The 15,547-nt window shown below is 38.2% G+C and overlaps 1 protein-coding gene across 1 annotated transcript in view; it reads right to left on the reverse strand.

Moving 5' to 3' along the window:
- LOC149159930 (protein CONSERVED ONLY IN THE GREEN LINEAGE 160, chloroplastic-like) overlaps positions 1 to 15,547 on the reverse strand; it is a 302,860-nt gene that overhangs the window by 65,589 nt on the left and 221,724 nt on the right. Inside the window, exon 8 of the mRNA XM_089436593.1 lies at positions 5,308 to 5,376. Coding sequence (XP_089292719.1) covers positions 5,308 to 5,376 — 69 coding nt within the window. The remainder of the gene's footprint in view (positions 1 to 5,307; positions 5,377 to 15,547) is intronic.

A 15,547-nucleotide genomic window follows, 5' to 3' on the forward strand; every position in this document is an offset into this window, starting at 1 on the left:
CACCATACACTCCTGAGCAGAATGGTGTGGCGGAAAGGAAGAATCGTACGATTGTGGAAGTTGTTCATGCCATGCTCCATGATCAAAGACTTTCGAAGTTTCTATGGGCCGAAGCTGCGAATACCACCGTATATGTTCAAAACCGATGTCCTCATCAAGCATTGGATTCCAAGACTCCCGAAGAGATGATCACTAGTAAGAAACCTAATGTCTCTCATTTTAGAATTTTTGGAAGTCCCGTATATTTTCATGTGTCGAAAGAGAAAAAGGAACAAATTGGGTGCCTGTGGAAAGAAGGGAATCTTTGTGGGCCATAGTGAAAATTCTAAGGGCTATAGAATCTATGTGGATGGTCAAAGGGAAGTCGAAATTAGTCATGATGTCAACTTTGACGAAGATATGGCTCTTAGTAAGATTGACAATCTTCCAATTCTAAGGAAAACTAAAAACCTGACACCAGGAAGCTGGATGAAAAGGAAGATGAAATGATGCCCGATTTGGAATAACCTATGGATCCTATTGATCCCCCTCCACAAGAGCCTTCCTCTTCTAGGAAGAGGCCCTCATGGCTTAGGGGGACACTTGATGATGTTGAAGGACATATTGCACCCAGAGGAACCTTCCGTGAAAGTAAGAAGCCGACCAAGTATCAGGGATACTTGACCATTATGAGCACCATAATTCAATGAGCCTTCACCGTTCGAAGAAGCTGTGAAGCATCAAGTATGGAAGGATGCTATGAATGAGGAATACGAGTCCATCATGAAGAATGATGTTTGGGATGTGGTCCCTAGACCCCAAGACAAAACAGTTGTCACCTCGAAGTGGCTTTACAAAATAAAGCATGGAGCTGATTGGAGTGTTGAAAAATATAAGGCTCGCTTTGTTGCTCAAGGCTTCTCTCAAAAGGAAGGTGTAGATTATGACGAGATATTTGCACCTGTTGCCCGATACACCACCATCCGCTCGATCATAGCCCTTGTTGTTTCGCAAGGATGGAACCTATATTAGATGGATGTCAAGACTGTGTTCTTGCATGGTTCTATTAAAGAGGAAGTCTATGTGGAACAACCCGAGGGATTTGAGATTCATAATCGGGAATCTCACATATGTAGGTTGAAGAAAGCTCTCTATGGGCTGAAGCAAGCACCCACAGCTTGGTATGAGAGGATCAATAGCTACTTGATGAAGCTGGGATTCAGTAGGAGTGAAGCCGATCCAAACCTTTACTTTAAGGTTGAGGATGATAAGCCTCTCATAGTGGTGTTGTATGTTGACGACCTCTTCCTGACAGGTGCAGGCCCTCTCATTCACAAATGTAAGAGGCTGTTGGCTTCCAAATTTGAGATGAAGGTCCAAGGACTGATGCACTATTTCCTAGGGTTGGAGGTCTTGAAAAAGCCAGGAGAGATTTTCCTATCTCAAGGAAAATACGTCGTGAAGATATTGGAGAGATTTGGTATGGTGGACTGCAAGCCCGTGACTACCCCAATGGAGCTTAACTTCAAGAAGTTATGCGGTAGTGTTGTCGAACCTGCTTTGGGAAATGCTTCTGAGTATCATCAACTCATAGAAGCATTAATGTTCTTGGTGAACTCCCATCCGGATATATGTTTTGCAGTCAACACGTTGAGCCAATATATGGTTGAGCCTCATCACTCACATTGGATTGGTGCCAAGAATCTTCTGAGATATCTTCGGGGCACAATCACTCATGGGTTGAGATACACTGCCGAAGATGTGAGGCTACATGGATATTCTGATGTTGATTGGGCAGGCAATGTGGTGGACCGAAAGAGCACTTCCGAGTGTTGTTTCTCTGTGGGTTTTGCCTCGATCTCCTGGATGAGCAGGAAGCAAAAGTCGGTGGCTTTGAGCACCACTGAGGCAGAGTACATTACTGTGAGTATGGCCTCATGTGAGGCTGTCTGGTTGAGGAAGCTCTTCAGTGCGCTGTTTGGACATACGTTGGATACTACCGTAATCCTATGCGATAACTAGAGTGGGATTCGTTTATCATAGAATCTCGTATTTCATGATCGCTCCAAACACATCGATATAAAGTACCACTTTATCCGAGATATGGTACAACAAGGAGCAATAAGGTTCCATCATATTGGGACAGATGAACAAGTCGTCGACATTCTGACAAAGCCCCTGGGAAAGGTCAAGTTCTTGACTTTCCAAGAACGACCAGGAGTCATTGAGAGACCCTCTTATGAGGGTCCTTTATGATGCATACATTGAACTCTAGGAGCTTCGGGGGGCTTTGGGTACTTCTTGGAGCGACGAGCGACGATAAGGTGACTCACCCTCCCCTAATGGTGCGTTGTGTAAAGTTTGAATGGTTCAGCCTTCCTCTGTGATACCCCGTGGCGACATGTAGGTAGGATCAGTGGTTCATCCTTCTCCTGCCAAGATATCCTACCCATGCAGTCCAGGACTCATGGGAAGTACCTCTCATCTGGCCAATGAGTAGGGAAATGAGGATAGGGACCATAGTAGTATTGATGGACGCATCGTGTATCTACCATACTCCCTATGCTAGGATGACATTGATCTGAGACCAATTGGAACTGACTTCGGGTCAATAACTCTCCTTTGGAACTGATCTGGGATCAATAAGAGTGGTATGACACACTCTCTTCATTGGGACTGACTTCGGGTTAGTAAGAGCACTATTGGGCACTCTCTTTTATCTGGGACTGACTTCAGGCCAGTAGAGGATGGTATGATACGTTCTCGATCATTTCTTCTTCTTCATAGTTCAGCAGAGCAGAGCAGAGCAAAGCCGAGCAGTGTAGGGCAATGCATTTGATGGCAGAGATGGTACTGACAGACAAATGGATTAGCAAATGGAGTTCTCCCTAGTTGAGAGGGAGTGTTGAAATTAGCAACTAGGGCCAAACTCCATGTGGCTCATCTTATTTATGGCAGCTGATATTTTTCTTGGATTCCTCTCGTTGAGAGGTGTAGGATTGATCTAACGATCATCCGATTCCGACATGTATTCATGGAGATATGAATTTATTTGTATTTCTTGACAATTTGTCAAGGTCGGCCAGCAAGTTAAGTTGTGTTGCACACCCCCAACTAACCTCAACGTTGCATATAAAAGGAGGAGACATTGTGTCTCATTTCACTCACTCTCATCCTCTCATCTCTTCCTTGTCTCTTGGGTATACACAAGGAAGGAGGACGCAGATCTCTTGGGCAGCTTTGAAGAAGGACGCAGATCTCTAGGGCATCATTGTGAGGACGCAGATTAGGGCAGCGAGGATGCAGGAGGGTACAGCCATCTGTTTGGGGTGATTTAGGGCTGCTTTGACCAGCGCCTTACCCTCTTTGACTGCGGCTTTACATGGGCAGCCTCTCCTAGGCTAGACGAAGTGCTGCGTTGACTTTTGGAGGGCTGATTTGGGACAGCATTGACTGGTTAGGGCTGGCTCCAGTTTGCTGTAGCTTTCATTGCTAATTTGTCCCTCTTACTTGGACTGTTTTGGGCTGCACTTACTCACTGTTGGAGGCCTAGTTCTCTTAGGATATCTTAAGGTCATTGGCGAGCTGTTTGACAAGCTTTGACCTTGCTGATTTGATTTATGCTGCTGCTGTTATAAATCACAGATTTGTGATATTGTACTCTCTCTCTCTTTCTGCTGAATTATTGAAGACTATAGAAGAATTGATTAAAGGGTCTCCCTGCATTGGGGTTTGTCCCTGGCTAGCCGCCACATCTTGTGTCTCTTGTCTTGGCTTGTTTTCTGTCAATTTTATTTATGTTCTATCAGCGTTTTACTTATATGTTAATGTGATTGCTATACTGAGAATTGACATTGGGCTAATAAGAAGAATTGAAGTAAATTGCTCTAAGCATAGAACATACCATAATTTAACATGCAATCATAAGAAGATTGCAACCAAGGACCCTAGAAATCAAAGAATTCATTTAAAATAGAAATGTCATAATACTTAAATAGATTTCAAAAGTGCACATAACTTTGTATATGTCAATATCACCAAATAACTAAAACCTCTTTGTATACCCTACCAAAGTTCTCAGTGTTACAATCCCAGGAGGAAGAAGATTCCATAAGGTTTATGTCCAAATACAAATCTTTGAACCACAGAGAATTCTATTCTCTACCACTATATCAGATGGATAGGGAATTAGGTGTAGAATGGCTGATATAGTTAGGTACTTATGCCACCCAACCTCCAAGAATAGTTCATGGAATTTAATTGGAAAGCAAAAAATTATAAGTTATATGCTTTTGAAATTCCACCCTACAATAAAAGCACTTCACAAAAACTAAAGAATAAGTTGTAATGAAATGCCAACATACACACATCATCTAAGAAGCCAAATAGAAAAACTTCAAAACATTATGTTTATGCTACAAGAAAACCTTGTTAACAGTCAAACCCAAATCAAGAACCCGGGCAACCCTCCAACACCAAATACAAAAAACCCAACGAAGACATTCTAAGAAGAAAAAATCATTTGTAGCATCTCCTTTCGAGAATGTTCCAGTACAAAGCAACTTTAAATCGAGACAACATGTAATATACACATCCATATATCTTTATAATTAATACAATCTCACTGGCATAGTAGGTTAGCTCAATCGTTCAACACATTGTTCAAGGCAGCCTTAGTTGTGAGATCCCTAGTGGTTTTCCCACTATGTTACCAGCTACTATTATGACTGGTGGTTGAACCACCCTCCATCCAGATCTTACAAGGATGGGGCATATCCCAAGGGGTTTTCCCTAAACATAATAATAATAATAATAAACAGTATCATTAAATTAATGGAGTACATTTAAAAAGCCAGCCTATTCCAAGAGGCATCACCCCTCAGTGTTTAAAGTTTAAACCCTGACAACACATATTTATACTCTTGGCCTCCCACTATAAAAGCATGCTCTCATATCATATCAATACATTATTTTATCTTAGATATTCTATGATAATATTTGGGCACACATAAATTATATGTGACACCACCTCACAAGAAAATTTGTCCAACATATATCGTGATTCAAAGAAGAATAATTGATGAAGAACAAAACCACCTTGAATTTATAGAATTAAGGAGAGGTACAACATCGTGTTACACTTGTGCAAAATCAGATTTACCATTAAAATGAAGCTTTTAAGCATTTACTATTGGACTTGCTCTAACCTGCTTGATACAACTTTTCTAGGACTGAAAGTAACTCCATCAACCATATGTATGTAAAACCAGAAATTCAGAATGGACATAAACCACAATACAAAAAATTAATTTATCTGATTCTACTTACCCATTCCAACGGTTATACATCATCACTAAGACCACTGGTACCAGTAGCCGTGGCTGCCCGAGAGCTCCTCTGCACATAAGTGGATATGTTGTTTATCAAGCACATCAAGTAATTTAGAAACAAACTTTCAGATATTTATTTCTCTTTGTTCTCTATGAGAAAATAGATTTGACAGAATATGAAACTGATTTACAATTTTGAGCCGCAAAGTAAGTTAAAACTTAAAACATTAAATTTGGAGGTTATGGGATCTTATTTCTCTTTGTTCTCTCAGAGAAAATAGATTTGACAGAATATGAAACCGATTTACAATTTTGAGCCGCAAAGTAAGTTAAAACTTAAAACATTAAATTTGGAGGTTATGGGATCCTGGTTTGTAGCTTCTGACTGACAGACACCAAAAGGTCGACAGCATTCTGAGCTGAATAAATTTGATAAAAGATATGCATCATTATGATTCACAAGACTATAAGTTAAGCAAAGAAAGGGTAAAGAACAATATTATTTATCAAAATGAAACAGAATCATAGATTTAAGACCTAAAAACAATTGTAATGAAAAATCACAATCATTATTGGACCCATACCATTCTAATAATAAATAATCAAGTCATTACTATTTGAATTAAGTCAAATCCTTATTTGAATTGTCATTCTCATTAAGCCATCCTTGCATCAATAAAGAATTCCAATGCTCACTCGCTACATGATCAGTGCACAAAGCCAGGATTCAAAAAGAAGAATGCTGCTTATAATGAAAAAAAAAAAACATATAAGCCCATGCCATTATTCATTTGAAATATATTTCTAAACACGTATTTCTTTATCTTCAAAGTCTCATTTTCTACTTGAATTGTGCCAATGTCTGCATCACCAATATTAACTTCCATGAATCACTTTTAAAAAATGTTACTAGCCCTGCATCTTTCTTGGATCATTTTTGTACTTTTTCTCAGCATAATTGAGAAGTTATAGTTTGGAGGAAACATACTCCAGATATGACCCATGAAATCTGCATAGTGAAAGAGATAAGGCTAAGTCAATAGTACCAACCACCTAGCAAATGGCTTGAAGTTTTGAATACAATAGCTAACAAGATGGGATCTCAAGTAGATCAAATGCTTAAACTGAATCTCACTGGAGCTAAGACACAAAAGGGTGCCAACAACGTACTCGTTCCAGAAAAATGCTACATCTTTTACTTCAGTTTGATCTTTACCTACACTCGTATTGCCAACAAGGAAGGAACATCTATTGAACTTCCCTAACTTCTCAATCATTGAGCAGCAATCCTCTATTCTCTAAACAACATCCTTAATTTCTTAAACATCTTGTGTCCTTACAACCGAGCTAAGTTGGAATGATCACAGAATGAAAAGACTTCATCAAAAAGGTGGAAAGCTCTGTTTTCTTTTCAAAGCGAGAGTAAACAAACAGATCTTTGGGACTACAATGCACTGTACACTATTTGGTCTCTTTGTTACACAAGTTCTTCATCGTGGAGGTGAAGTATGGATGAGCTCAATCTCAGTGAAATAAAATGAGGAAGTAAGCACATCATAGGAATTGGTCAAGCTAGGCACATATCCATTACAAGTGGACAATAAGAAGTCTCCTCAAGGCTCAGGCTCGGTCAAAGTGTAAGAAACGTGAATGAGAACAAATAATGAAAGCACTTACGGAACATTTTAAAGGGAAGGCATGTAAATCAAACAAAGCATTTAATGGATGTAGTGATTAGTAGTGAAGGAAGTGTGTCTAGAAGAGTTAAAGGCCTATCTACAAGGAAAAAAAAACTAGATCTTCCATTTGTTGTACAAAATGAGAAACAATCCAAGGAGCAAAACAATTAAGTCCAACAAATATAGATAGAAAATGCTTAGCAAGGAAAAAGACCATAAATCTCAGCCATACTTTAAAGTCAACATACCAAAACAATCCTGCAATTTATAACAAGCACTCATCAACTTCCTTCTGATGAGGTTTGACAAAAAAGACTTGAATGAAATGCAAAACCTTGTGAAATTTTCTATGGAAAAAAGAAACTGAGGATCATTTTCTATTATGCCGCCTATGGCAACCTGTGGAGAAAGACACAAAGTGATACCCCAACCAGCATCATTCAGGCATATAATAGGAGAACCTATTAAGATAGAAAAGATATAATTGGAAAGCAAATAATTAAAGGATGAAAAAGATATAAGAGGTGCAAATATATGGATGATTATACTGACAAATTTTAACACCTTTACATATACCCTTGTATAAGTTATATGTAAAAATGTATTTACCCTTTAAAGGTGTCATTGTAACAAAACGGGAATGGATTTAATTTTAAGCGTTTGATTATAAAGCATGTCAATGGGATTGCAGTTCAGCAGTAAAGAAGACAACGTGTTAGGTCACCTATCAAAGTTTAATTCCATTGAAAGCATGAATAAGACATTGGGGCTAGGAGCAAGTCCTGTGTGAAATTTGACAGAATCATACCCCCTCTCATAAAGGCTTAAGCCAAAAGAAAGTCCTTGTGATGTTCACCCACTAAAGGGCCATCTCACTCATCCAAACAGCACACTTCTGGTGCTTAACCTCTTCAGCCCAATTGCACTGCTTCTCTTGAGTTTAAAGGAGCCACTTTCAGAATATATATATACATAAAGCGATATCTTTTATCTTAAAGAACTTTCTAAAGAGTGGGGAGTTTGTTCAATGGTTGGGACTACCCAATTTCCCAACAATCATGCACAAATTTCAATAATCAGGCAATTAATGCAAATACTGAAAATTCATCTTAATCTTGATATTACCCATATCTGTTTCCTGTGTGAGCTTTCAACCTTAGGGATGAATCTGAAATATTAAATTACAGCAGCTATTATTTCACTTTTGTTCAACCCAATTCACCAGGTAGCCCAAAACAATCAATACAAAATAAGTGTTCTTCAATGCCAACAGATTACAACCCTTAGGGAACACTTTCCAAGCAAATTACATATCTAAAAGTACTTTAAGACATTAAATAGCTGACAAATCTCATAACCTTAAATGGAAGGAACTGTAGATATTGGACGAGGGAACCATTTCGGTCGAACCATTATGTAAACTGGAACGTAAGGTTCAACAGCTCAGGGACCGCTTGGTAGACCAAGTTAAGGTCCAGTGGGACAAGTATAGCCCTAGATCGGCTATCTGGGAAGATACTTAGACCATATGTCGAAGATACCCCAACTTGTGTTGATTTTGACGAACGTAAAACCTTATTTTGTATATGAATACTTTATTTTAGTTAGATACTTAAGACTATCATTTTGAACTATTACATGTAAAAATGAATTTTATTTAAACTTTGTTGGTACATGGATACCAATAAGAAATATGATAATTGTTTAACTCTGCTGGTACATGGATACCAATATGGAATATGTGATTTAATTAATATTGTTGGAATATGGATACCAATATGAAGTCTAGTATTTGCTTAAATTTGCTACGAAATCTGAATTATGAATTATGTTATGGATGGGATATCCATAAATTTTATTTTTATTTTGCATATCAACCTGATTGATGAAATGGAAATAAAAGAATAACTACATTTGACTACTTAATGTGAAAACGAACTTACAGATATATTGGCTAGACATAGCCAAGTATGTTATATGAACTCAAAGATCAATATCATATATCGCAGCATATTGGGAATGCATAGAAATTGTTATCTGAATACATTTAGTTTTGAATATATTGATGCATATGTTATAATGTGTGGACAAGTGTTTACATTGCAGATAGTATCATTACCAAACCAACCATGTGATGACAAAACTCCAAGAACAATTGAGGCTTAATGAAATTCCATGATAAGGTGTTGATAAGGTATTGACCCCAGTCCTACTAGGAGGGGTGGAGGTGTTCCCCACCGTTTATCCTCCAAAGTCTGGAGTCATGGGAGGACAGTGTGAGTCACGCTCCCCTAAACGTGTGATGATGATTGTCGGATGCGTACTGGGGAATTAAGTTGATATAGTCAATTGTGTCACCCTTGAGGTTTATAAATGGTTAGACCAGTATAGTTGATGCCTTGGCATATTCCAGTAGCGGACGGATAGGATGGGAACAAAAGAGATTAGGAAGGTTTTCGAATAACTTGGGGACTCTGCTGAGGCAGGGCATGACTACTAAAGTTGTAAACCAATAAATGATCAAAATACAAATGTTAAAATGCCCTCACATTATAAACAAGAATCCAACTACAGTAGCTCGGGTTAAATCACAAAGATAATCTCATTCAAGACAGGTGCGGAAATTACAATGACCACAGTTTTTAGGCTATTACAATTTCGTTGCCATTAAAGTCTCACTGCTATCACAATTTCAGTGCTATCATATTTCGCTGCAAACGCAAGGATGAAGTCTCACCACAATGCCACAGTCTCAATGCAATCTTAATAAAGGATTTCGATGCCATGTTATCTCAGGTCTCGGTGTAATTACAGTGAGAAGCTCAGATGGGGTACAGGCATACTCTTGGTGCTATTACAGTAAGATAATGCTATCACAGTAAGGTGTTATCACAATTTTAATACTACTATAACACAGTCTCGGTGCAATCTTTGTCTCGGTGTAACCTCAGTGACAAGGATTTGGTGCCACAACAATGAGAAGGTTTGCAATAAGAAGGTCTCAGTCCACCACAGAAATGAAGTTTCAATGTTATGAGATCTCAGTACTATTACAGTGTGACATAGATCTTCATATGCAAACACAGTGAAAGGAGGATGACTTGATAGAGGTAGTCTCAAGTCTAAGTTGTAAGGGTCTTGGTCGTCTCATCTTGAATCTACTGAAGGAAGAACTTTGATTGGGTTTTCTCCTAGAGTGGGGTTTTTCCCTTGCAGCGTGCCTACATCTTGCATTCTCTTTTACTTGTTGCTTGGCATTCGTCTTGATGATAAGAAAAGATAATTCAAAAGAACAAATAATAATAATGAAAAACATCACAAGATAATGTCATTAATAAGAGAAATAGTGTAACTGCCACTCCTTGGATTTCATAGGACACAATCCTTTCATGAATCTAATTAACACTAAAAATAATTACTGATATAGTATATAAACACTAACTTCGGGAAGAATTTTTCTCAAGGAGGGGTGTATGTAATGGCCCCGCCACGAACTATGACCAGAAAAGGAGTATTAGTGTGCATACAAGGCATGCATATGATAGCTACATATGCATACATTGCATTAGTAAACTTACTAATTGGTTATAAAATATGTCTAAAGAAAGGATAAACGAATTAATTATTAAAATACTAGATTAAATACCTAACAATTAAGAAAGGAAATCTTACCCTAAACATAACACTCCAAAATATATATAGTAAATATCTCTTTATTAACTTTGAATAGATTAAATGCTTATAATTTGAATACTTAATTGCTCTTATTATTAACATAAATCAATATAATATATCAAACATATATTCAAATTAAAAGGAATGGTATATATGAAACATATTATATACAACAAAGAAAAATATAGTATAATAAAAGGGACTACATATGTATGTTATACATCAAGTAATAAAAATAACTCATAAAAGACCTATCGTAAAATAAAGGCAACAACCTCCAACAATGATGCTACTGTGTCAAAAGGCAGTCACTACTTGAAAATTTCAGGAAAAGTTAATGACAGGGCAGTGAAGGGATGGAGGGTGGTGGAGAGGTTGCAGAGGAAGGAAGGAACCTTGGGATTATAAGGGGATCGATGGAGGTATTTGAGAAAGGAAGGAGTTTTGGGAGTATTTCACAAACAATGAAGGAAATTTCGAGGAAGCCTTAGATAGAGAGGACAAAGTGGAAGAGTCAGCGTTCATTGTTCTTGAAGTTTTGGGCACAGGGGCCAAAGTGCTTCCATTTTGAAGTACTCTAGAGTTGGGTACTGAGATTGTGCCCAGTTTGGCAGGGAGGTTTTGGCCATTTTGGTAACGAGAGAAATTTTGGTGCTATAAGAACTCAGGATCAACTTCAAACACGGAAGCCAAGTATGTATTTGTGAATTAAATTGATAAATTCTTCTTTAAATTGCAACAGTTAAATTTTGGTAAATTTTAGGAATTTAATTTCGGTTTGTCCACTAAAGAAATTCACTTAACTTGTCCTTAATCAATCTCAATTGTTTAATTTTTAACTTAATCATCAATATTATTATTACTATTATCCTCTTTATGATATTATTATATTATTGTTAAAAAGAAATTTAAGCTCTCAATCATGTTATATGTACCTCCCCTCAATTAATGCATATGTTACTCTCTCTCTCTCTTAATGGATTCATTCCTCTCTCTCTTTAATGCTCTTACACACCTTTTACACTCTCTTACACACTTTAATGACTCATCATAAAAAGATTCCTCTTACACCTCTTTAATGCGTAAGTTGCACTTCTCTCCTAAATGCATAAGTTACACTCCTCTCCTTTATGGCATAAGTTACACTCCTATTTTGGCATATGTAACTCCTCCCCAAGTCATAGGAGTTACTCCCTCATGAATTCGACCTCCTCGCTCTTCCTATATATTTGTGCCTATCATCCTCATTTGACACACTTACTTGTGCCTGTGAGAGGAGAATTCTAACTTAAGAAAGACAGAGTTGGACAGTCTAGAGGAAGATTGAGAGAGAGAGAAAAGAGTCTTGAAGAGCAAGAGTAGATCTTGGAGAGCCAAAGTGATTCAGTGTTTGCATCAACTACTGCAATCAGAGATCTTCTTCATATTTGGGTGAGCTTCTTCATTCTCTCATTGTACTTTGTATCTCTGTTGAAAAATTGATTTCTAATAGAAGAAGAATCTGGTTGAGTTTTCCCCTTGTGGGTTTTTCCCTGGTCATTGGCATAAATTCTATGTGTCTCAATGAGTTCTTGACTATCTTCCATTGTGCATATGGTTTATATAGCTTATGTTCTATCTACAATTACTTAACTTATTTTGCAGCATAAAAAAGCTTTAGATTTAAGTGATTGTAACAGCATAGAACATCAAAATTTAAACAATTTGTGGCTAAGGGCTTCTCTCAACAGGAAGGCATCAATTATGAAGAGACATTTGCACCTACAGTAAGGTATACAACTATATGCTCACTGGTCTCTTTGGCAGCATCGATGGGATGGAACATCCATCAAATGGATGTCAAGACTGCATTCCTGAATGGCATTATTGATCAAGAAGTCTATATAGAACAACCCTTGGGATTTGAAGTCAAAGATAAGGAGACTTGTGTTTGCAAGTTCAAGGTGGCATTGTATGGCCTTAAGCAAACACCAAGGGCATGGTATGCGAGGATAGATGCATACCTACAAAGATTAGTCTTCTCGAAGAACTATGTTGATCTAAATCTCTATATCAAGGTTATCATTCTTTTGTATGTGGATGATCTTCTCATGACATGTGTGGAAGGTTGTATTCAAGAGTGCCAAAAACAACTAGCCATAGAATTCGACATGAAGGATCTAGGGTTGATGCACTATTATTTGGGACTGGAAGTTTGTTGGGGACCTGATGAGATTTATATAGGTCAAGGAAAGTATGTGATTAAGATGCTGAAGAGGTTTGACATGATGGATTGCAAACCTATGACAACTCCCATGATCACAAACTTGAAGAGGCTAAGAAGTTTTGAATCAAGCCCAGTGGATCTGACCAGGTATAGACAATTGATTGGCTCGCTGATGTACTTGGTAAATACTCGACCAGACATTTGTTTTGCAGTGAATGTCCTCAATCAATTCCACAGAGAGCCTAATCATGATCATTGGATAGCATCCAAGCATATACTGAGATATCTACAAGGAACAATCCACTATTGCCTGAAGTATGATAAGAGGAATGATGTCCACTTGATTGGATATATAGATTCTAACTGGGGAGGCAGTGAGCTAGATGGAAGAAGCACTACTGGAGGATGTTTTAGTTTGGGATCCTCCATGGTCTCCTGGATGAGCAGAAAGCAAGAATCGGTTGCTTTGGGTAGTGTTTAGGCTGAATATATTGGAGTATGTGAAGTAAGCAGAGAAATTGTTTGGTTGAGGAAGTTGTTGTCAGACTTCTTTGAAGGACCAATGGACCCTACAGTGATACATTGTGACAACGGCAGCGGTATAAGGTTCTCTGAAGACCCTGTGTTTCATGGAAAGCCAAAAACACATAAATAACAAGTATCACTACATTTGAAAGTAGGTGCAGGATGGAGTGTTTCAGCTACGGTATATCTCCACTGATGAACAAGTAGCTCATATATTGACAAAATCTCTTCCTAGCAAGAAGCTTGTGTACTTGAGAGACAAGCTTGGTTTGGTTAATATATCCTTCCTAGTTGAGAGGGAGAGATAGACACATCATTCTTGTCTTCACTTTGTGAAGAAAGAATAGACGATTTGTTAAATTTTAACATGTTCTTTGCTTAGGACAGTTACACCAATATTAGCCTAATTACCAGACATTTCATTTCCATTTGGAATCACATGAAACATTTAATAGTAACTGAAGAAAGAAAATAAATGATAGATGTTGAAGACAAGCCAAGACAAGAGAACACAAGGATATGGCACAAGCTAGGGAAAAACCCCAAGACAGGGAAAACCCTTGATCAATTCTTCTTATTATTAATATCAAATGCTCAGTAGAGAGAGAGTACAATAAAGTCAACGTTGACTTGCAATATTGAAGATAAATGGATGACCCAAACTTGCAATTCTGAAGCAAACTTATTTGACTTTCTGAGGCTGGAGAGAAACAACTCAAACATCTTTATTCAACTGTGGCTTCTTCAAGACAAACAAGGTGCAAACTTGTGCTAACCCTAAGAGTTGATCTATAACCAAATTTGGTCCCTTGATCACTTTACCTTTGTGGCCCATCCTGAAGCAATAGACCTCCAAAAATGGTTAGGGCTTTTGAAGCATGCTGCTCTAGCCCTTCTTCATCACTTGTAGACCTTCACATAGTGTGGCCTTCTCTCCAAGCTAAGGTTCTCTTATTCGCTACAGTTCCGACTTATTTCTAGGTCTCCAAGCCACATCCAACAACCACCAATTCTCTATCGTTTAGGTATGCAACCTGCCCTAGAATCTCGGTCCCCTGAACAGGTGGTTCTAGGCCTGCAGTCTAGCTGTAAGAGAATCTCGACATACTACAAGGAGAAATACCATGTAAAACAAACCACAACCCACACACAAGTCTACCCTTAATCACATCGCAATTCTACTCCTAAGCTCGGACCTGTAGAGATAAGATAATAACCCAAAATAGTCCCAACCATACTCAAGTTCGTCCTTCTTTAGCTCCACTTCCTCAGAGATATATTTTCCAGCTTGGGATGGTCTAAATGAGGTAGGAGGACGCCTTTATTTATATAAAATGGAGAGGGTGAAGAGACATGGCAGTTGGGCTTGATGACCCACCATAGAGGTGAGGCCAACCTTGATAATTTGCATGTGAGAAAAACAAAAATTCAAAATCACACTTCCGCTTGTCCAAACAAGCTGATCTTTATATCGATTTTGGTCCTCTCAAAAAGAGGAATTTAATGCAATAATTATCTTTGTCAAATGAGTTGTCCAAAGTGGAATTTGGCCCTAGTTTTCCATTTTTAAACTCCCTCTCAACTAGGGAGAATTCCACCTGCCAATTCATTCATCATCATCAATCATCATGCCAGCCTATCATCATGAACCATCTTTGAACCTCAACTCTGCTCTACTCTGCTGAACATTGATATGAATAATAAAGAAGAATCGATCAAGAGTGACTCACAAGATCTTGCCACTCTCCACTAACAAAATTTAGTCCCCATAACCATCAGACTTGATCCCAAGTGATCAAGTTGAAGAAATATCATACATCCTAGACATAGGGGGTACGGCAGTACACAATGCGTCCATCAGTAGTGCTATGGTCCCTATCCACCTCTCCCAACTCATTGGCTAGATGAGAGGTACTTCCCATATGTCCCAAACTACATGGGTAGGATGATACAGAATCAATAGCAGGGAAAGAATATATCACATCCTGCTCACAACCACACATAAGGAAAGGATGAACCACATCGTATAGTCACACATCACAACCATCGTAGGGAAAGGATGAACCACATCCTACAATCACACATCACAACCATCATAGGGAATGGATGAACCACATCCTACACGTATGCAAACCACCAAGCGTATGGAAAGG

This window comes from Pinus tabuliformis, chromosome 5_2 (genome assembly GCF_031772625.1).
Source record: "Pinus tabuliformis cultivar Carrire ecotype Pingquan chromosome 5_2, CPIR1, whole genome shotgun sequence".
NCBI lineage: Eukaryota > Viridiplantae > Streptophyta > Pinopsida > Pinales > Pinaceae > Pinus > Pinus tabuliformis.